Source organism: Pseudorasbora parva, chromosome 18 (assembly GCF_024679245.1).
Source record: "Pseudorasbora parva isolate DD20220531a chromosome 18, ASM2467924v1, whole genome shotgun sequence".
NCBI lineage: Eukaryota > Metazoa > Chordata > Actinopteri > Cypriniformes > Gobionidae > Pseudorasbora > Pseudorasbora parva.
This window is the reverse complement of record NC_090189.1, coordinates 2,235,553-2,259,159: the sequence shown is the minus strand read 5'-3', so window position 1 is coordinate 2,259,159 and position 23,607 is coordinate 2,235,553. Positions and strand designations below refer to the sequence as shown.

At 40.0% G+C, this 23,607-nt stretch overlaps 1 protein-coding gene and 3 long non-coding RNA genes across 4 annotated transcripts; 2 read left to right on the top strand and 2 right to left on the bottom strand.

Annotated features, from left to right (window-relative positions):
* Positions 1-4,054: 4,054 nt before the first annotated feature.
* Positions 4,055-5,456, top strand: LOC137047083 (uncharacterized). The gene is made up of 3 exons (XR_010899147.1): positions 4,055-4,228; positions 4,669-4,724; positions 4,832-5,456. It is a non-coding gene; the product is annotated as an uncharacterized lncRNA (long non-coding RNA).
* Positions 5,457-7,677: 2,221 nt separating this feature from the next.
* On the top strand, positions 7,678-19,054 carry LOC137046707 (uncharacterized). Its single transcript, XR_010899027.1, has 4 exons — positions 7,678-7,933; positions 9,565-9,762; positions 9,856-9,952; positions 18,137-19,054. It is a non-coding gene; the product is annotated as an uncharacterized lncRNA (long non-coding RNA).
* On the bottom strand, positions 16,674-17,821 carry LOC137046463 (uncharacterized). The gene is made up of 3 exons (XM_067423690.1): positions 17,470-17,821; positions 16,903-17,197; positions 16,674-16,811 (listed from the first exon to the last, which is right to left on the bottom strand). The coding sequence occupies exons 1-3, from the start codon at positions 17,819-17,821 to the stop codon at positions 16,805-16,807; spliced, it is 654 nt and encodes a 217-aa protein (XP_067279791.1). The 3' UTR covers positions 16,674-16,804.
* Positions 19,055-19,167: 113 nt separating the features above from the next.
* LOC137046164 (uncharacterized) lies at positions 19,168-23,329 on the bottom strand. The gene is made up of 3 exons (XR_010898902.1): positions 23,239-23,329; positions 22,043-22,649; positions 19,168-21,241 (listed from the first exon to the last, which is right to left on the bottom strand). It is a non-coding gene; the product is annotated as an uncharacterized lncRNA (long non-coding RNA).
* Between the last annotated feature and the right edge of the window lie 278 nt (positions 23,330-23,607).

Below are 23,607 nucleotides of genomic sequence, written 5' to 3'. Positions count from 1 at the left end.
CTGTAGTTATGACCCTGAAGTGAGCTGGAAGGTAGGGCCGGTGTCCATGCCGTGCTGGGATGTCGCTGTTGAGGTGTTAGGTTGCAGTCAAGCTCACTTCGTTCACCACCATGAGCAGTAGGGTATTTGGGCTCAGCTGTAGGTAATCTGTGTGGCTGCGGCAGAAACTGAACGGGCTTAAACCAGGGAGGTGGGTGATGGGCAGTGTCATTCCATGGCCTGACAGTGGGAAGGGACCCACGTGCTGATTGGTTAACTTGTGGCTGGCCCACAAACATGTCAGGAGCTGGGGCTGGCAGTGCTTCTTCCTTAATCCTTGGAACTGCATCTATTCTACTAATAAGCGAATGTGCTATAGGTGGGTCACTAGGGAGAGGCTCATCCATTTCTGGGTCTGGCCATGGGGGTGGTGCAGGCCATTCATCCTCTTCCTCAGCTTTAAGTTCGCGTTCCATTGGTGGCCGTGGCGACATCACTGTTAACTCTGGCTTTCTGGTATGAATAGAGGTTGGATTCTGCATGTTACAAACAGCATCTACTAACTGTTTCATGTCGGCTCGCAATGCTCTAAGCTCGACTAAGTCTGATGCCATGTTCCGCTGGGTCTGCTGCAGAAGGTGTCTTTCATGACGAATGTCATCTAACTCAACTTGGCACTCCTCCTTTGGATGTATGGGGTGCAACGCTGAAGGCAGGGGAGTAGAGTAGTCTCGTAGCTGTTCCCTAAACTCTCTCTCTGAAAACCGCTGGGGGGCTAGCTGATTCCTCTGGCTGTGCTGTTGGTTCTCCGCCCTATAGCCCAGGTCCATCTCCTGAAGAATAGCATCCCGCCTCTGCAGGCGAAGGGAAGAGTCATGATGGGAGGTGAGGGGTGTCATCCTGGCATTTCCCTCCTGGTGAGTATTCTCTAATTCCTCTCTGTAGCCCCTATAATCAACCTCATAATCTGCATAGCGCACAGGTGGGCGAATGTGCCGTTTGGGACGTGCACCACAAACGTCATACTCTGGATGTAATTCCATCTCTGACGTAAACCCAGTGAAATCCGGCTCGAAGGACCATCAATGTACCGAAGATAAGGTGTAGAAGCTCAGTCTAGGTGCTAATTCTGGGTTTATCACCAGGTTCACTCAGGTGTGTCGGCCAGAACACCACTTAAGGCCAAATTTTCCAGAGAATGAAATGAAGAGAGGGGAGATAATTCTTTTATGCTGTTTATTCCTTCATCTTTCTTGAGTGTAAATGTGAGTGTAATTTCAAGTGTGGTTTCTATAAAAAGAAAATAAAATACAAATGAATAAAGGAAACATACATATATATACACTCCTTCCTCCTTCAGCACTAATACACATTACAACATAAATAAACAGTAGTCAGAAGATGACTATATCTCTTAAACCGCAAAATGTAGGCAGAGAGAAAGTATTCAAACACTTCTCAGATTTTCTACCATGCATTAAGTGACTAATGACGTAGATAGAACTTACTGTTGTCTATAATATACTTTAAAGCATCAATAGCGGTCCAGATAATTATATTTATGATCACCTCATTTGCTACTCAGCCACAGAGTACTTAACATTCATAACAACACATATTGAATAAAGTTTAAACATGTCTAAGCACGATGTGACCCAAAGCTAGAAAGGAATGCACAAACGGGAATATAATTAACACAACGGTCGTGCGATGACCATTAAGCTCTTAACTATTATCCATGTCGAATATTAGAAATAACAGCTGACAAAGAAATACAATATCACGAGTAATGCAACAGATTTACTTACTTTTCTCATTCACGCACACTCTGAGGAAAGTTTCACTCACAGTTAAAATCTAACTGAACGATCTCTATCGTATTGAACACTAACTGCGTGACAACTGACTGACGGTCTCTATCATACTGCATACTACTGCGTGACGTCAGATATAGTATACAAAACCAGCGCGCGCTCTGCTATCCTATTACACGCACTGAATAAACGGGAGTGAAAGTGAAAGTGAAACAAAGCACATTATAATCAACTGCACTAAATAATAGCAACACTAACATAACTTTGGGGCCTTTTCTACAGTGTCAATGGGAAAAATCAAACTATATAAATGGGAAGAAATCACAATTGGGAGACTCAAATCCTCCCACCCCTTCCTGTCCTGGGGTTACTAACAACAGGCAGGATTCACCTCTTGGAAGTTCTAACTTTCTCTCCAAGGCCCTGTTGGTCAGGACCCAGAGATAGGGGTCAGGCTATCTATGTCAGGGCACATAGATAGGGTTCAGACTGTCTTTGTCAGACCGTCTCTGGAAAGCAAATTAGACACCATACAGCAGACATAGAGTCAAAATCATATTAAATAATAGTTAAATGTATTAATGATCACATAAAATTGATTGTCAATAATTCATTATTTTGAAAGGATAATAACTGATTATTAAATTCACGAGGTTATTAAAAATCATTCAAAAGGATAAGATGCATATGATGAAGAGGCAAGGGTGTCGGCCCACTACCCCCTTCAACCTGGAGACATAAAGTCTGATAAAGTCAAGGGGGAGGAATGGGGAGAAGCCCATAGTGAGCCAAAAGCAACGAGAGAAAACATTTAAACAACGGGATTCAGATTTCACTTTCCACATCTACTAGAAGACCTACAGCTGTCAGACAGGAGGCTCACGTCACATCTACGTCCTCAAGCTCAGCCATCAGGAAGTGAGTGCTCCCTACTGACCTCACTTTCCGCCGTTGAAGTCAATGGGATAGCTCTGTCCATTTCTTTTACTGTCTATGATGATTTCCCTCTACCAAACGAACTGACTTCCTCTATGGTAGCTGAGCTTATATATCCTGTTACTCCAGGCAATAGTGCCCCCTAGCCTGCTCCTATTGGAACTACATGTGTCCCAAATATAATTCACTCTGAGGCATCAACTAAGCCAATTATTAGAATAAAAAAACAAGTAACCGTTTGTCTGTTACAACATATATGCAGCCTTGGTGAGCAGAAGAGACTTCTTTAAAAACATTAAAACCACACGCACACACACACACACACACACACACACACACACACACACACACACACACACACACACACACACACACACACACACAGATCAGGCATAACATAATGACCCCTAACTGGTGAAGTGAGTATCACTGAGGATCTCTTCATCACGGCTCCTGTTAGTGGGTGGGATATATTAGGCAGCAAGTGAACATTTTTTCCTCAGAGTCGATGTGTGTGAAGCAGGAGAAATGGGCAAGCGTAAGGATTTGAGCGAGTTTGGCCAGATTGTGACGGCTAGGTGACTGGGTCAGAGCATCTCCAAAACTGCAGCTCTTGTGGGCTGTTCCCGGTCTGCAGTGGTCAGTATCTATCAAAAGTGCTCCAAGAGGACCAGTGGAGAACCGGCCACAGGGTCATGGGCGGCCAAGGCTCATTGATGCACGTGGGGAGCGAAGGCTGGCCCGTGTGGTCCGATCAAACAGGCAAATCAAGTTTTCCGGGCACCTCTGTGGACACAACGAGGTCGGCGCAGAAGTCCAAGCCACTCCACGCCCGCGATGCAAGACGGAACAGCGGCACAGCCGAGACTCGGCAGTCAAGAAGCAGAACATCTCAACATCACGCCGGACGCTGATGATATTAGCGTTAGCCCGGTGCAAACTTCAGCCACCGCAGCTCAAGCCTGAGAGACCACCAGTGAGCAGCCAACACCCAGAAGAGAGAGCAGCTGCAGCGAGCAACATTAAATGTCCTTCAAACCAGAACCAACCACAACAATTCAAACAAAAACAGCAGAGGTGAAGAACGGCGAACAACGTCCTCTCAGTGGCTGCCAGCAATCAGCAACAGTCCCAACTGTAGCTCTGACTGTTAGACTAGTCACAAACATAATAAAATAAAATAAAATCTAATAGTACAGTTAACATGATTTGTGTGTGGAGAAGCAGCGAACAGACAACGCCAGCTTCCTTTCCCCTAAGTTACCTAGCAACTATCCCAAAGTATAATGTGTAGGACTTGATTTGATGTTTTAATATTTTACAGATTCAAATGGAGTGTGTAGAGAAAACCACACACACAGAAAACTGCCTCCGAAATCATAGAGCAGCAAAAAACAAGAAGACAGAGAGAAGAATGGACACACACACCAGAGGATCAGAAGAGAGAAGAGGACAGACATTTCAGAGATGTGACAGTATGGAGAAACTACGGTCAAACTGTAAGTGTTTGATCATTACTGAACTTTAATCCTTCATTTTTATTTTTACTCTTTTGTCTCCATTATAAAGTAGAACTTTCATCAGACTGACTTTTATTCAGCGGGGATGTGTTAAATTGATCAAGTGACAGTATAGACATTTATAATGTTACAAAAGCTTTATATTTCAGATAATTGATGTTCTTTTTAACTTTCTATTCATCAAAAAATCCTAAAAATAAATTACACAACTGTTTCAACATTGATAATAATCATAAATATTTCTTGAGCAGTAAATCATCATATTAGAATGATTTCTGAAGGATCATGTAATAAAGCGGAATAATCATCAGACTGACTTTCTGCAGTTAGGAAACATGTACAGATCGTTTCATTGATCAAGAACATACATTTAAAAAATTGTATATGATGATTAACTGATATTTATTTGTGATTTCTAGTCTCCTAGTGTGATCCAGACGAGCCTGTTAAGTTTGATTCTAATAACAAAACTGAGGTGAGATTCTCTCATCAAACCCTGCATCATGTTTATATTTTTTATATATATAAAATCAAAAAATCTCTAACTCTTCTTTCTCTAATTTTCTCTTTTTACCGCTCCAGCGGTACAGTGGATGTGGCAGAGGGACGTTACGTTAAGCTACGAATGGGGGTCCCAATATAATCACGCCACTCGGCCGTCTTCCAGTGCCCTGTTGTAAGACTAGTACGGACGAAGGACTCCCACCAATCAGAGGAATTACCAAGGTACACTGGGAAGCAGTGGAATTCCAGGTGGAGATATGCTAAGACGCCTATCCATAAAGGGGGAATTAGAGAGTCCACTTATGACCCACTTAGGCAGCGGTTCCCAAACTGGGGTGCACAGACTGACCACACTCAAAAAAAGGCACATTGGTTGAACATGTGGACAGTTATTTTACGTGATCACACCACATTATCTTAACAACGGTGGATGATGTTCAGCCAGCTTGAAATATTTGTGTTCATTTAACATGAACAGATAAGTTAAGTTAAACTTAATTTTGTCCAAAACTATGAAATGCTTATTTTTCCAAGATTGTATTGGCTAGATGGTTTTGTTACATCCTTGGCAAGCCCAAAATAGTTGTTTATTATTATTAAAACAACTTTAATCGTTATTAGCAGATCCTCACCCTGAGCACACGCTTTACACCACACTGGTAACGTCCAAAAACACGAACATAACACACACTTTTAAATACCAACATAAAACATTAAACATTAAAAATCCATTTTCTCATCTTGTTAGAAATGCATAAAATAGCACTTTATTTAAACATTTACTCAGCTAAACACATTACAATCGGCTAAAACTAATACGCAGGTTACTTTTCTGAACAACAGCGCTCTCGAGTCCGTGTTTCTCTCACTGTTTATGTGAAACGCGGCACAGTTCGGCACAATACCGGCAGTTCAATGGGGAACGCGCATAACTTAAAGGGGCCGCACTTCATTCCTACTTGTGGATTCGGACCTCCTCTAGGTATGGTGTGGTTACTGTGGTAGCTAAACTAAGCATTTAATATCTGGCAGCTGTTTTTGGATTAAAATGTTAAACTACTGATAAAAATAATCAGGCAAACTAATAAACCTTAATTTATAATGTGATTTAATGTGATAATTAACTATACTTTCAATGTGAGAGAGTACAAGAAACATTAATGAATATGTTTTCTTCAGATAAAAAAAATATTCTAACTATAAATTTATCCTATGTTTTGTTGAATGCATTAGGACGAGAAAAGGCAAAATAAGGAGTGATGGAGAAAGGAGAGAGCAGGAATTGACAAATAATTTACTGCCCACTGACTTAGTTTTAAAGCTATTTCTCATCATTGTTTTGGCTTTCAAATGTCTTAAAATGCTCATATGTAGATCAGAAAATGTAAAAAAAAATATCAGGGGAGCATATCCCCCAACCCCCCTAACTCTATGCTGTATATATATCACAACTGAAATGTTGATTTTTTTTTCCTTATATACAGAGAATATTTGTATTTAGTTATTGCTATTAAAATGTGATGTTTAACCGAAATAAGGTGGTGGGGGTGCTTGACAGGTATCAAACATTAGAAAGGGATGCGTGCTACAAAATGTTTGGGAACCACTGCCCTAAGGGAAGAACTCTAGGGAACCAGCCGAATGTGGATTTTTAACCCCAGGGGTGGCAAGCTTGCCAAGGGAAGACACCTGCTCAAGGAGGATTACAGTGGAAATACACATGTGGGGGTTGCCCGGAACGGGAACCATGCACATGAAGGCACCTGGCCAGACACGAGGGTCTGGGCTAGATAGGGCAGACAGACTAGGTGAAGTGTGCCCTAACCCCAAGGGGGCATGGACGCCCCAGCGTCTGGTAAACCAAAACAATGGAGTCCACTATCCAGTGCAACAAGACATCATGACTTTGCGTTGTAAGACTGAAAAAACTAGTATATGCCGAAATGTCTGAATGAAGAACAAAGACTCTCTGAGAAAATAAGGAAATTAACATCTGAACTGTCCCTCACACACCACTGGAGACGCAAGTCTCACCTCACTATCAGCTAATCTACATCTTTCCCTATTGACTCCCTCTCCCCCAATTCATTCCCTCTCTCATGCTGAGATCACTGAAAATGCATCCAGAATCTCTATATTACAATGTCAATCCACACGATACAGTATCATCTGTGTTTGATATCGTTTGAAATGTCTCAGTGCGACTGGTACAAATATCTCAACTCCACAGAAGTAAACTAGAACATCATGAATGTTTTAAGGGTTTAAAGATATCTTTCCTTGGTGTATGGTGGGTGTGGCTTTCAGCCATTTGGCCTCTCTTCTAATCAGGTCTATAGGACCTGATCAATGCAAATTCCTATTGTTAACTAGTGTTTCCATTTGAAAGAGTTTCTGTATCTGTATTCATGTATCTGGTTCTGGGTATTTAAGGAAATGTTGCAAAGAGCTCAGGGCTCGATACTGTACTCAGGTCAGCCCGTAATGCTGGACGTTTTAACCCATGCAGCATTATGTAACCTTGATAAGTCAGGTATACATCTCATTCTTTACTTTAAAGTATTTGATGTGAAGTATACCTTTGAATTGATTATGTAATTGGCGTTATACATTTACCTGACTGTTAATAAATTGTTATACTTTGATTGATTCTGACTTGCTCTGGAATTATTCAGGTTATGAACGGACATAATTACAACAAAGGGTTAAACGGAATAATTAAATGTGTAGTTAAACTATTAAAGAATGACCAAATAACCAATTGGCATTCTAACCCAAATTCTAAATTATCATTAAATGGAGTCAGATAACGAGGAATTGGAATAAAATCCCCTTTTCCCCGCTGAAAAGACCGAACGCGCAGCCACCTTCACCCGCCGATCGTTGGCCTCCATTGGGACGATTTGGGCGGCCTTACAGCGTAAACATACACAGCACTTTCTAAAGCCAAGAGGCCTTTTTCACAGAACGTTGACACACACTTCCGGTTCAGCGCTGTTGTGTAAAGCGACTTCCGGCGAAATGGATTCAGCAGTTCATTTACAACAACGCTGAAGAATCTATCGGCATTTACATCAGCGGATGTTTTTCGACTCGTGGAGCTTCATTCAATCTCTCAACACTCAAGACTGAACAAAGGATACAAGTTCTTTCACGAAAATTATATATTTAATTACGAAGGTAAGTCACGAACTATAAATTAGCATGCTTTCGCTAACGTGATTTTTACCTGTATCACATTGTAGAATGAAGAGTAGTTCAAACAGACAAGAATAACCGGAAAATGTGTCACTAAGATGATCTTTGAAATAATTGTTAATATTTTTTCATGCAATATTTAGTGTCGTGTTTCAGAAACAGAGAAGTTATCATGAGCAGGGAGGTAGTGGAGGCTAAACGCACGTAAACGCCGTTTACGCACCTCCCAAAATTCAGAAATAGCGTTCACCCACCTCCAAAGTGCGTTTATCCACCTCTAAATAGAGTTTATCCACTTCTAAATAGAGTTTATCCACTTCTAAATAGAGTTTATCCACTTCTAAATAGCCTACAGTTCCTTTGGATCATTTTACTGACTCGGATCTTTGAGTCTCATTCAACAAAATGAACCAATCTTTTCTCTTCCCATCTCTATGGGACTGACTCCAAAATAAACGAATCACTCTCTGAGACAACTCGGTATTAAAGATTTGTTCAAAATGAACGAATCATTCATGAACGACACGCAACCAAGATTCTAAAATGGATATCCAGAAATTTTCAAAATGACAATTATCCATTTGTAGTATATTTAATCAGCTTGTGACACTTTTCAATCACTTTTCAAGTGGACAAAGAGGCACTCTGGACATTGTTAATTAATCACAGGCAGCTGGTTTAATGTAGAGAGCATGTCGAAACCCTGTAATAAAGCTGTAATGATGCAGTGTATTTTGTGTTCAAATAGAACATTTTTGGTTTTATTGTTTTTATAGTTTAGCAAAATCGTCTGTTAATGTCGGCAGCTATTAGGCTACACTTGTGGAAACTACAGTCCAACTTATATTGTCTTTCTTCTGTTGATTACAGAAACTGAGTTTTCTTTAAATTAAAATATGTGGCACCAAATTCATCCTTCTGTCGTTAATCTGCACCTGCCTCATTAGCAATTGGCAAAAACTGAAATCGACAGCTATTTCGATAATCGATTAGTCGGCTTAAGTCATTTTTTAAGACAAAAGTCAAATTCTTTGATTCCAGCTTGTTTAATGTGACTATGTTCTGGTGTGTTCTCTCATACGTGCTCATATTAGCCACCTCGTATTAGTACGAATTGCCGTGAGATCGGGCTGCATACACCGGTAGGCAGTGACCCACCTTACCGTGACCACGATGCAGTCACCCAGAATTTATAGTTTACCCACCTCTTTTTTTACCACTACACCTCTGGTCGTGAGGTGTAGGTGTTATAGGTCGATGAGGAAGCGTTAGGTGCCACATTCTCTGCAGGTTACTTAGATAAGAAATGAAAAATCTGTTATAAAACTAACCCCTTACACTAGAGGTGCAGAATTCCTACACTTAGCGTGACATGACCTCTACTTACACTTTTCAAAACGCTGATGCAGTACCATATTGACATTAAAGCTTATAGTGTAAGCGGAGTTTTTATGTTTATTTTTTTCACTGCGCTTGCAGGTTTCTATATTGAGAGGTTCATCTCATAAAATCTGTTTGTTTGTTTTTATGATGTTCTCGTGAATGTTCCATCTCTAATATTAAACGTTGCTATGTAAAAATATACTAAAATTGGCTTTTGTCTTTTACTTAAGATCACTTGGAAAGCTGACACAGTGCCTGTTGAGTTCGCTAGCTCATCATGCACATGTACTGCAGGCAAAGCTTTGTGCAATCATCTTGCTGCCATGCTTTTTCAAACTGCCCATTTCAGCCTGATGCAGATGCAGACCGTACCACAATCTATGGCATGCGCAAGCACACTCCAAACATGGCATAGACCAAGAACGCAGGTAACATTAAAACTAGCTATACAGCAGTACTGCAAATTAAAGACAGTTGGTTGAAAATATACTTGGATACATTTTTTTGTTTTGTATTTTCAGAGGATTTCTGCAGAGACCACAGTTCAGTTGGTGGTTAAAAAGCCAAGGATGTCTTCCAGAAGTGTGTGCAAATCTACACTCTACAGAGCATACACAGGTGACATTAAATAACTCTTCATTCACTAAGATCTTAAAGGGTTAGTTCACCCAAAAATGAAATGTCTGTCATTAACTCCTCTCCCTAATGTCGTTCCACACCCGTAAGACCTCCGTTCATCTTCACACACAGTTTAAGATATTTTATATTTAGTCTGAGAGCGTATGCAAGTGTATACACACTATACTGTCCATGTCCAGAAAGGGAATAAAAACATCATCACAGTAGTCCATATGAGACATCAGTGGGTTAATTAGAGTCTCTTGAAGCATCCAAAATACATTTGGGTCCAAAAATAACAAAAACTACAACTTTATTCAGCATTGGCTTCTCTTCCATGTGCCTCCAAAAAGAATCAAACGGTTAATGAATCAGTGAATCGATCAATGATCTGGGCCGCCAATGTCACATGATTTCAGCAGTTTGGCAGTTTGACGCAAGCCAAACTGCTGAATTATAAGCTAAGTATACAGTCCCTGACAAAAGTCTTGTCGCTTGTGTACAAATTGACCTAAAGTGCCGCTGAAATATATTTCTAATCAAGATTTGTTTACAAGAAATGGCTCATTTTAGTCCCACCAGCTTTTGTGATAATGTTTCAGTGAAAAACTAAACTTTAAAAAAGTATTCTAATATTCACAGCTTGGTAAAGCCCATTGAGTCAATTTTTGCAAAGACATAAGTGTTGTCACCTTGTCATATGAGCTTCACCTGTGACTAATAATGGATCAATTAGGTCTCAAGTGTGTATAAAAAGAACCCCAGTACGCTAGACCTTCACATCAACTGCAACTAGACCTCTGCAAACATGCCTAAGATTCACCCAGAGACTAAAGTTTTGATTATCAAGAGGCTGAAGACCAGATCCACTGCTGATGTGGCAGACACCTTCAATGTGTCTCAGCGTCAAGTACAGAGGATTAAAAAAAGATTTGAAGAGACTGGAGACGTTTTTGACAAGCCCAGGTCAGGCAGACCCCGCAAGACAACTGCTCGAGAGGACCGTTTGTTGGCTCGAAAATCCAAGGCCAGCCCATTTTCCACTGCAGCAGAGCTCCACGAGACCTGGTCACCTGAAGTCCCTGTGTCAACCAGAACAGTTTGTCGGATTCTGTCTCGAAATGGCCCCAGAAGCCAGCACTAAACAAAAGACAATTGAAAAACCGTGTGGCATTTGCCAAGGCCCACAGCCTGCTAAAAGGATGGACGCTGGAAAAGTGGCAGCAAGTGGATTTTTCAGATGAATCTTCTGTTGAATTACACCACAGTCGCCGCAAATATTGCAGGAGACCTACTGGTGCCCAAATGGATCCGAGATTCACCCAGAAAACAGTGAAGTTTGGTGGCAGAAAAATCATGTTCTGGGGTTACATCCAGAATGGGGGTGTGCGAGAGATCTGCAGGGTGGAAGGCAACATCAATAGTCTAAAATACCAAGAAATCTTAGCTACCTCTTATTCCCAACCATAAAAGAGGCCAAATTCTGCAGCAGGACGGTGCTCCATCGCATACTTCCATCTCCACATCAAAGTTCCTCAAGGCGAAGAAGATCAAGATGCTCCAGGATTGGCCAGCCCAGTCACCAGACATGAACATCATTGAGCATATGTGGGGTAGGATGAAAGAGGACGCATGGAAGACGAAACCAAAGAATATTGATGAACTCTGGGAGGCATGCAAGACTGCTTTCTTAGCTATTCCTGACGACTTCATCAATAAATTGTATGAATCCTTGCCAAACCGCATGGATGCAGTCCTTCAAGCTCATGGAAGTCATACAAGATATTACATTTGGATCTCACAGCACCACAACTTAATTTGCTGACATATTTTTGTATTTGCAGTAAATTTGTTCAATTTCTGTATAGGCGACAAAACTTTTGTCTTGCCAAAATTTGACCTTTCTGTCTTGTTTAAATGATAAATATTTTTTTCTGTGAAAATTATTTATTTCAGTGCATTAGACATCATTTGGGAGGGTTTTAGCTTTTCAGATGAGCTATTTCTAACACCAATGAATTAATTAAAAGTCAGGTTAATATCAGGTATTTCTAGAAAATAGATAAGCGACAAGACTTTTGTCAGGGACTGTAAATATAAATATACCTTAAAAATATAAAATACCTTAAACTGTGTAACGGTGATGAACAAAGGTCTTACGGGTGTGGAATGACATTCGGGTGAGTCATTAATGATATCAATTTCATTTTTGGATGAACTAACCCTTTAAGGCCTGGTTTCACAGATAGGGTTTAAGTCCAATTTAAACTTCTGTGTCAAGTGGCATATATATAAAAGATCCCACTAATGATTTGCCAAGTTAAAAGACAAAATAAAGCTGTTATTGTTATTGATGTTTGCATTTAGTCAACTAGACGAGTGCAAAAAATGCTGGGTTAAAAACAACCCAAGTTGGGTTGAAACTGCACCGACCCAACAATTGGGTTGTTTTAAGCAACATTTAACCCAACCACTGGGTTAAAAAAACTCTACCATTGGGTTAAAACAACCCAATTGTTGGGTCGGTGCAGTTTCAACCCAACTTGGGTTGTTTTTAACCCAGCATTTTTTTAGAGTGTGGTTAGTTTTGTCAGTTGCATTTTGTTTTATTTTAATTAATTAGTGAGAGACTTTATTAATTAAAGGACACCTCCGGTGAGAAATGACCCTAGGGGTAATTAACAGATGGTTACCGAGCAGATCGTTCTCTGGGATGCGTTTTCATGAAAATCGAATGTAAAGAGTTTTATCTCTAAAAACAGATTAGCTTATAACGCTAGTCTATGGGGTACAGAGTAGACACAGGGTGGTAAAATTAAATCGCTAGTTAATACCACTAACAAGGCTCAAAATAGCCTCACACTAACACGGCAGCATAATGAGGGTCCCTACATGCAAACCGAAGCATTGAGAACTTTGTAAGTGTACAAACAGTTTAATAAGAAGATAATTTATCCGCCTTATTTTCGAACGCGGAAGTAAACATGGGTCCAACTTCCGGTTTTTGTGCGGAACTTCCGTTCCCTCGCTTCCCTGCGCTAACTAACGTTATCCGAACTAAATTAGGTGACTATGTCGTGGGAACATTTCCAAAAATCGCTGCATAATCGAAATGGCAGGTCAGTGCCTCACCCTCAAACTATTCACGAGTGGGAGGATGACATGAAGAAGTGGCCTCATATAACGTACGAGGACATATTTAATTATTTTGTGTTGTCACTTGGTGCGGATGGGTCTACAATGCGCAATTACAAAAGTACTGAGGCGTATCAGTACCTCCACAGTGGAAAAGTTGGCAAGGTGTTAATCAATAACAACATCGATGACCTGATTTTCATGAAGGCTGATGTCCAACCAAGCCAAAGCAAGTCTGACGTTCACTCTGCGTGGATTCTGACTACATCAGCCGGCACTATTGAGACAGCCGGGTGCTCCTGTGTCGCGGGTCAGGGGAAATCCTGCAGTCACGCAGCGGCGATCTTATGGAAGGTAGGCTAATTAATTGTCTGTTCAGTTGTCTGTTTTATATACAGTATATGGTTCAATGCCATAACATACTAGCTGTTGCCTCGTTGTGATTAGATTGCTAGTCAGTTTATTTTATATAGATAGCCATGCTAAATGTTTGGGATTGAACTAACGTTACAATTTGATATCAAAACTGTAACTGAACTGTTGTCTACCTCATAATATTTAGGTTTGAAGTTTGACACATTGTACCAATCTGATGTGTACCCACAGAGCTCTTGATGCAAGTTTGTCACATTAAAATTTAAGCTAGATTTACATTGAAGCTTCAAGTTTATTTCTATTGTATTTGTACTGTTTGGGTATCAGCGCTGATGAAAACATTGGCTGCTAAGGCATTTGTAAAATAATATTTAGTGTATGACTATTGTTTTTATTTTTTAATCAACAGATGGCGCACCTTTTCCAGATAAGTAAAAGTATAATATCTTGTTCATTGATGCTGCTTGGGTTAAGGTAAGGTCATTCAAGTTTGACTAAATGTAAAATTCTGTCAGCACACCACATTTTGGTGAACCACCACTTCCTTTCTGTGTAGGTAAGTAAGTTTTTATTTTCACTAATTCTAATTCATACCAGTCTAATCTCGAATGGCAATTTTGGTAAGTACATCATCAAGGTGAATTTAAAAAATATGGACAGTTGTCACCATAAACTGTCCATATTTTCTATATAAGTGTTGTGACACCAAGGACTGTAATACATTCATAATATGTAACTGTTCTATTTAAAATTTGTTAAAGGTGCAGTTTGCAGTGTCCAAAGATCTGACTGGATTGTCCTGCACAGATGAACAGCGCCACTGGAACTCAGGGACACAGCGCAATTTAGTCCCAAAAAGGTTGGCAAATATATGTTTCAGGCACCACAAAGAAAGTTCTGATGTCTCTGAGAACATCCTGCCCATCTCTCCACCTCTACCGCCAACCCCTGCCTACAGTTCACATGAAGCACTGAAGATGAGCTTAGAAGTCGCCAATGTTCCAGTGGGCAGCCTTCTGCACAAATGCATCTCTGCTGAACCAGATCAAATTCCAGCAGCTTCCACACAGCTCCAGCAGCCTCATAGTGAACATGGCACGGACATACAGTGCCAGAAATGCATGTCATTTTATGATACGTACATTAAATTAGATGGGGATAAATGTGCCAGTTTGGAGGCGTTCACTAAAATGCAGAGTGCCTCCCACTTGTGGTTTGATGCACGTAAATTAAGAGTAACTGCTAGCTCTGCAAAAAAGGTCCCCATGCGTGCATCTACTAAGCCAGATAATTTTCTTAGGGATCACCTATTTCCTAGGTTCCATGGGAACACTGCCACCAGGTATGGCAAGGAGAATGAGGAGGTGGCCTATGCATGGATGGAGAGCTGTGGGTTTAGTGTTGAGAAGAGAGGCACTGTAGTTAGTGTCACAGAACCATGGCTTTCTGCCAGCCCAGATGGTGTGGTTAACTCCACAGAGCTGCTGGAGATTAAATGTCCTGTTCTTACCAAGAACTGTGCATCTCTGGCTGAAGTGTTTTCCAGCAAGCTCACAGATGTGAAGATGGTGGATGGGGCTCCACAGCTGCAACCAAATGGATCCCGTGGTTACTACCTTCAAGTCCAACTAGGTATGTTTTGTACAAGACTAGAGAGATGCAAGCTGCTAGTCTGGGCTCCATCTGAAAAAGTTGTCATTGATGTGCCATTTGATTTGGAGTATTGTTCACAAGTTCTACCTAAACTCAAGTCCTTCTATTTTAGTCACATGCTACCAAGGATTGTAGATGAGTTTCTGTCAGGCAGACTCGTACTGTCCCATAAATATGTCCATATGTGTAAATAGACTCATGTTGTAGTCTTTAACCTGCTGTATGGGCATGCCAGACACCAGCTTCCCTGTGTCTGTGATGTGTGCAGATACCTAATTTTTAATAGTTGTTCCGCTGACCCTTTGTTAGGCTAGTTCCTTGGTGTTTTTCTTTTTATAGTTTGTGCTCAGTTTTACACATTAAGGTGATGTTTTGCCATTTTAATAGTAATTGTGATTATAATTAATATGTATAATAAATTAAATGGCCTAGAAATAATGCCATACATGTGTGAAATGTTTAAATTGAGTGATGTTTTTCTATTTTAAAAGTGAATTATTGTAATTACATTCAATGTAAACAAATGACATGAGATAATAAATTCCATTAGTGAAATACTGTATTTTCTTGCCATTTTATATACATGAGTCATGACACTTTGTTATTTACATGTGGTTAGGACAACATCCACTCAATCAAAATACGACTAAATAACAAATTACATTAGCAATTAAATAGCAATTAAAATTAAAACCGATTGAAAAATGTAATAATACACATTTTAGTTGGACACAAGTTAAATAGCATGTTTTTGTATCTATAAACATTTAAATAGTCTTAAAAATAAGTTGCTATTATACAACACTTGAAAAATTATTTTAAAAAATTAAAAAACATCAAGGTGCCAAACACAGACTATTTAGTATAAAACCTGAGATCAAAAACACCTGCTTGTGCATTATAATTACATTGGTTTACAGTAAATAATCAGCAGTGCAGAATAGAGATAGAGAATAGAGATACCTGAAAAATAATTATTTACAAATATTAAGCTACAGTGGAAATCCGGATCTTTTTGACATGTAAATGTCCAGGCTCATTCAGCATCCTCATGGATGATTTCCCCCTGCATGTTTACCAGGGCTGCACAGATTCTGAGGATTTTGTCCATTTTGTGTGCCAAGTTGATAGGTACAGTCTGGGAGATTATTTTAAACACTTTGAGCCTCCTGATAACTCTTTCCACATGTATGCGCACATTCGCAATCCTTCTTGTGGCAGTTACATCCTCATCAGACAACTGCTCTCCTTTATGAGTGAACGCTGGTAGAACAAGGTTAACCCTTCTCTCAAACAGCAGATCTCTGATGGTAAAGCCTCTGTCTGCCATCACTTCATCACCAGGACGAAGATACTCCAGGAAGCCAGACTCCTGAGTGATGAACTTGTCACTACACCTGCCTCCATAAGCAGGAGAAATGAACATAACAAGCCCACATGGGGCAATAGCAACTAAATACTTTATAGTATTGCTAGAATAATAATGGCTGTATGACTCGCCTCTGGAGTCAAGGTTGTGTGGTTTCTGCAGGATGGTCTCAGTGCAGTCAATGATGCAGGTGGTGCTGGGGAACTTCTCCCTGAAGCACTGAGGCATTGTGCTCCGGATTGTCTCCCGTGGCAGCCATGGAATGTAGATTCTCATGTGCTCCTCCATTGTGTCTATCCAGTAGGAGAGGATCCTGCTCACTAACCCCTAGGACACAGCAAAGCGTTCTGCAAGATCACCCTGGAGCAGATTCAACTTTAGTTTCATCATGGTCATCAATATTTGATCCATTACGTACATCTTAAAGTTTGCTTTATAGAACTGTTCCAGAAATTTAACATGATCAAAGAAGGCAATGAGAGACAGGCCTGTGTACAACACACAGCTAGTTTCATTTTTCAGGATGGCATGGGCAAGGGGTTCTTCTCCACCACATTGTGTTTCTCTGTCGCATACGTCTTTCAACTTTTCTCCTAATGTGTAGGTGTGATCCATCAGTGCCTGAACCTCCCACTGGGTGTCAGCATCTTTATGCATAGGTGACTCGGACTCTGGAACGGTCGGGTCAGCCTCCTCATCACAGTGGCAGTCATCTGCCAAACACAAGACCACATAAGCCCACAACCAGTTTAGCAAACAACATAAAACATACCTAGACTACTTTAAACTACGTTAGCACCAAGCTAATATAGCAACACCTGTATTAGTGCTAATTCAAATAATTATATTGCATTTATTGCTTCCAATTTTTACTAGCAGGGATGAAAAAAATAAAAATATATTAAATTACAATATACTGTTGTCAGTGATATACATAGTTCCTTTAACATTGCCCTGTGTAGCAATTAAAAATCCGTTATCTTACCTGTCTCTGCTAACCTCTTAACACGTCTCCTTGGATTTTTTATCGGGACTTCGTAGCCCAGCCACTTTTCTGGTATCGGATGGTCTTCTGTAGGTCTCGAGTGCACGAAATGAAAAGAACAAACATACGGTCGCTTCGGTGGTTTCTTCAAATTTAAAGCTTTTAACCACAGGCGAAGGGATTCCTCATTCTTCGGCGGGGGGTAAAGGTCGTAGGGCGCTTCGCATCCACATTCAGCTCTCGTACGCGTTTGATGAACAAAACACTCCTGCTCCAAGTAAATCTTTCTTTTGTACCAGTTATTATGACACCCTCTAACTGCACAAACAATCCCGGTCTTCCTCGAAGCCATAACGACGAGTTAGTTGTTACGAACGAACACTTGAAAAGTTGTTTCGCTAGGAAATGCCAGACCGGAAGTGCCAGACCGGAAGTCTCGCACAAAAAAACTGTCAAATGGCCTTGTACGTATTTCCGTTAAAAATAAGGTGGATAAGCATAGTGCCTTACGCGTCCACGGACAGGAAAACCATCTTGGAAAACCGTCTCGACTCATCAAGCCACGAGCGCTGTTCTAAGTGAGCTGGTCGATAGGAATTAAGTTTGTGAAATGTAATAACATGGACATTTTTAGTTTTATTTATTTATTTTCTCTGTTGTGTTTCAGTGTTTTCTTCCGGAAACAACGGACCATATGAGATTCCAAGTCACAGTTCATCACTTAGCAGAGCCCTCGTCGCTCGATGAGTCGAGACTGTTTGCTGACCAAAAGCAACATGAAACACCCTGTTGCTCCTGAGTTCCCAAAACTCCCTATTGATGGTGCTACATTTCCAAGGAGCTTGCACTTTGTCCCAAACTGCCACCAGTTCTTCCATTTGGAGAGCCTAAGTGTCACACAGGACTTGGCAGCTATAATAGAGGAGCGTACTCAGGACCAATCGGAGTGTCCACTGTGGAAGGAAATGCGCAAGCCTAGAGTAACTGCTAGTAGATTTTATGAGGTTTCTCATGTGCGAGGGGAGACATCTGGCCAGGCACTGGCAAGGCGGATACTTAAAGGAGTAAAGCAAACCAGGGCAATGAAAGCAGGCCTTGACAGAGAACCGGAGGTACTGGAACGTTACTCTGAACTTTTCAATGTGAATGTTTTAGCTTGTGGTTTTGTTGTACACCCAGATGCATCCTACCTTGGTGCCAGTCCTGATGCCGAAGTTTATGACCCTAATGCAGATCCCTGTTTTGGGCTTGCTGAGGTGAAATGCCCAGATGTTTCAACTGTTTCTGAGGCTGTTCATATTAAAATTGTAGATGGACAGGCAACCCTGAAAAAATCTCACAAATATTATTGGCAAGTTCAAGGCCAATTGGCCGTAACTGGACTCAGTTGGTGTGACTTCATCACTAACACTGAAGAGGACATGACAGTCGAAAGAGTGTGGAGGGACAGTGTCATGATAACGCAGATGAGAGAAAATCTTGATCTTTATTATTTTTGTACTTTCATGGATGAATATCTTAGGGGTGGTATCTGTTAGGTATCTATTAGGATACAGATGTATAAATGTATAAATTGTTAATACTGTTAAAAAAGTCTAGAATTGTGTATATATGTATTTTTTGTAATGTAATTGTACTAATGTTTATACATCTTATACAAAAATAAAATCTTAGTTTAAGTAACAATCGTCACTTTATTTCAACAATGCAAAAATATAATACAAGGTGTAACAGATATAATACATTATATTTCTAATTCACACATAAATGTATGACACATTTCTAAATCACATATAAAAGGTATGATACATTATATTTAAAATATTATTTAGCCACTTTAACTAGTATCACTAGTTAATACCACTAACAAGGCTCAAAATAGCCTCACACTAACACGGCAGCATAATGAGGGTCCCTCATCTATGATGAGTTTATCCAGTATATATTGATTATTGAGTGAGTATTGATCAGGGGCCTACACCATGAAGCCGGTTTAGCTGGCTAGCCAGATATTTAAGCTTATTTTTTGCCAATCCTGGGTTAGGTACATTCACGTGGTTTGGCTTTTAGCTGAGTTCATCTCCACAGTGGGCTTATGTGGCTAACCTGCTCCAGGTCAGGTTATGTTCTGAATAAACAAACTGAAATTGGACCAATCAGTGGTGAGTAAAGTGACACACTTCTGATACCGTAAAAGCCACGCCCCCTGTTTCTCCAAATTAAAGGCTACTATTTATAATAATAGAATGATTTAGATATAAAGTATGTAATTATTATACTCTCAATCAATTACACATTTATCATTTTAGTTAAATTTAAGGAACAAAAATTTAATAAAACTTTTCCCATCAGCGTGTCCCTTTAGGGGCACCAAAGTAGAGCACTAGTAATCCATATTTGGCCTATAAAAGTGTGTATTTGGATCGGAGTGATCCAATCCAATTGTACTTTGAAAAACCTACACCTAATATAAAGTGGATCCTATTGATCTATGCTGTATTAGCGATGTGTTTGTTGTCAGACTCAAAAAGTAGTATATTTGTAATTATTAAAAAATGCCATTATTTAAAAAAGTTAATAATCATATTTCATTGACAAAATATTTTAGTTTGTTTTGGACATTTTTTGATTATATCAGATAACATGTTAATCTGTCATATGCTTGTGTTATAATAAACGCCACCTATGGGGCATGTTGTCACAGTTCACTTCCAATCTTTCAGGGTAAATCAAGAATAAAGTAAACACTGTATTAAAGAAACAAATCCTCATAATTGTAATAGACGTGTTTTAAATTAATGTGGGAAAATAAACTTGAGTGAATTACTCAAACTTAGAAAATTCAGGTTCTGCCCCGCTGTCCTATATGTAGAAACAGAAATGAATCATGTTTAGAGTCCCTAAAATCTCCACACAGATCTCGTGTTCAGTATCAGATTCTCATTATTGCTCTCCAGCAGTTTCTGCACTTTCTCAAAGGAGGACAAATGAAAGATATAAAGCTCATTCTGACGGAATTATGACATTTATTCTGTTAGAGAGGAAACACTAAAGATGAAAAGAGCAAGATACACACACACACACACACACACCATTCAGTGCACCTGTGCCATCTGTGTAGTCTGAACTGGCCTATATTTCATAGAGTTAATTTCATATCATTATTTTGGGTCGCTGTGTGTAAACGATGACAGCTGTGTTTTACTTGTGTTTAACTATTGCCTCTTGTGTTTACTGTTTTGTGACATCACAGAGCAAAATGTATTTTAGCGAGTGAGAATGTGTTTGGAGTTTTGCAAAACCTGTTTAAGGTTTTGCAGAAAGAGTGATTTAATAGACAAATTGGTTCAAAGAAAGGGGGTTAGTCTGAGCAATTCAGAAAAACTGTAAATGTAGTTGTGATCTGGTCAGAACTAGATTCTGAGTAAACTTCAAAGGCCTTTAGATTCAGAATCAGAGACAAAGAAGATAAATCAAAGAGTCTGCTCTGAAGCTGGAAAGTCACAAAAAACAAATGTCTGTGTGTGTGTGTGGGGGGGGGGGGGCTGTCTCTTCAATGTCTTGAGGAAGATTTAGCAGCATTCAGTTTATAATTAGAATCTGGACATCAGTGATTATGATGATGAAGATGATGATGGTGATGATGTAGAAGATGGTGATGATGAGGGTGGTGATGATGTAGAAGATGGTGATGATGAGGGTGGTGATGATGATGATGATGATGAGGGTGGTGATGATGATGATGATGATGATGATGTTGGATCACAGGAGACTAGAAATCAGAAATATAGTGAATTAATGGGATTATGTTCTTGATCACACATCTGTGAAGAGCTTCAATAGTCTATAGAGCAGAAAGTCTGAAGTAGGGATGCACCGAATCCAGATTTTTGAGGTTCGGCCGAATACCGAATCCACTGGTTAAGATTCTGCCGAATCCGAAACCGAATCCAACTCCCATCCTCAGTCCATTATCACAGTAAACACATTAATGACATACACTGCAGTGGACGTTGTTTATTTTTTAATTTAATTAAAAACAATTTTTAAAGGCAACATTATGCCAGGATGACTGTGCCAAATGTCTGTAGATTCCTTAATGCACAAAAAAACTAAACAACGGATCATCGCTTCTTTTACGTCCTTACGTAATGACGTAATTTCTATCATACCGGTAGATGAAAATACATTCAAACACATTCATGTGAAGTATTTATAATTAAAACTTACTATAGTAATAATTATTATTGTAGAAGTGACTGAAAGTACTGCCAAACAACACATTTTCTGTCCACAAGTTCCATTTTCACTCTCTCACAGCCGACTGCATTCGAACGGTCCACCTGGTAAACACGTTGCCATAATCAACCGCGGCATCATGAGTGACCAGTATCACGTAGTGCAAACGGGTTCGGTGGAAAAAAATTGTAAGGTTCGGCAGAAACCGAACCCTGTCAAAAAGCCCAATATTCAGCCGAATCCAAACCCGAATCCTGGATTCGGTGCATCCCTAGTCTGAAGTCAATCTGATGAATCAAATGATGAAGGATTGAACTAATGATCAAACACTCACAGTCTGGCCTTAGTTTCTCCATACTGTCACATCTCTGAAGTGTCGGCCGTCTTTCCTCTTCTGATCCTCTGGTGTGTGTGTCCATTCTTCTCTCTCCTCTTTCCTTTTCTGATCCTCTGGTGTGTGTGTCCATTCTTCTCTCTCCTCTTTCCTTTTCTGATCCTCTGGTGTGTGTGTCCATTCTTCTCTCTCCTCTTCTCTCTTCTGATCCTCTGGTGTGTGTGTCCATTCTTCTCTCTCCTCTTTCCTTTTCTGATCCTCTGGTGTGTGTGTCCATTCTTCTCTCTCCTCTTTCCTCTTCTGATCCTCTGGTGTGTGTGTCCATTCTTCTCTCTCCTCTTTCCTCTTCTGATCCTCTGGTGTGTGTGTCCATTCTTCTCTCTCCTCTTTCCTCTTCTGATCCTCTGGTGTGTGTGTCCATTCTTCTCTCTCCTCTTTCCTCTTCTGATCCTCTGGTGTGTGTGTCCATTCTTCTCTCTCCTCTTTCCTCTTCTGATCCTCTGGTGTGTGTGTCCATTCTTCTCTCTGTCTTCTTGTTTTCTGCTGCTCTGTGATTTCTGAGGCAGTTTTCTGTGTGTGTGGTTTTCTCTACACACTCCATTTGAATCTGTACACACACACACACACACACACACACACACACACACACACACACACACACACACACACACACACACACACACACACACACACACACACACACACCGTACAGTAACTCACTGAATCTAACTCTGACAGTAATCACTGATTTAATCAGATCAGATGCGTTCAGAAAGACAGACTGTGTTCATCAAATCCAAATGTGTACTGAGAATGAAGAACACACGTCAGATTATAATTCATATTCATTATCATTTCACTTTAAATTAAATCTGCCAAATTCATATTGAGAATCTGCTGAGTAAAGGAATCAGAATATCGTGTTGCTTTTATTCAGTCCACAATTTCACATGACATGTTTACACACACATCCTCAAGGCTACATCATTATATAAATGTGATCATATGACAACTATTAATATAAATGATGCTTTGCCTATACATAGAGTAGGCTAAGGAGTAATGTTTGATTTTAAAATTTCATTTCACTTTTACTAAAATAGGAAGATACATTTCTTCAATAGCCTAGTCCTCAAATGTCTCAATAAATAAATAGAAATCTCTTTACAGAATAATTAAAGAGAGTGTTTTATTACCTTGTGTTGAGAGGAAATATCCAGGGCTGCTCTGAGAGATCAGTCCCGCTTTTATGCGAGAACTCCTCCTCCTCTCATGTGTGAACTCCTCCTCTTTTATCTCCTCCTCTTCTCATGTGTAAACTCCTCTTCTTTTATCTCCTCCTCTTCTCATGTGTAAACTCCTCTTCTTTTATCTCCTCCTCTTCTCATGTGTGAACTCCTCCTCTTTTATCTCCTCCTCCTCTCATGTGTGAACTCCTCCTCTTTTATCTCCTCCTCCTCTCATGTGTGAACTCCTCCTCTTTTATCTCCTCTTCCTCTCATGTGTGAACTCCTCCTCTTTTATCTCCTCTTCCTCTCATGTGTGAACTCCTCCTCTTTTATCTC

Excerpts from the sequence above, each read along its gene's own strand:
- LOC137046463 (XM_067423690.1), bottom strand. The coding sequence starts at position 17,821 with ATGGCTTCGAGGAAGACCGGGATTGTTTGTGCAGTTAGAGGGTGTCAT. Across the intron at positions 17,198-17,469 it reads TAAGAGGTTAGCAGAGACAG|ATGACTGCCACTGTGATGAG; the intron begins GTAAGATAACGG and ends TGTGTTTGGCAG.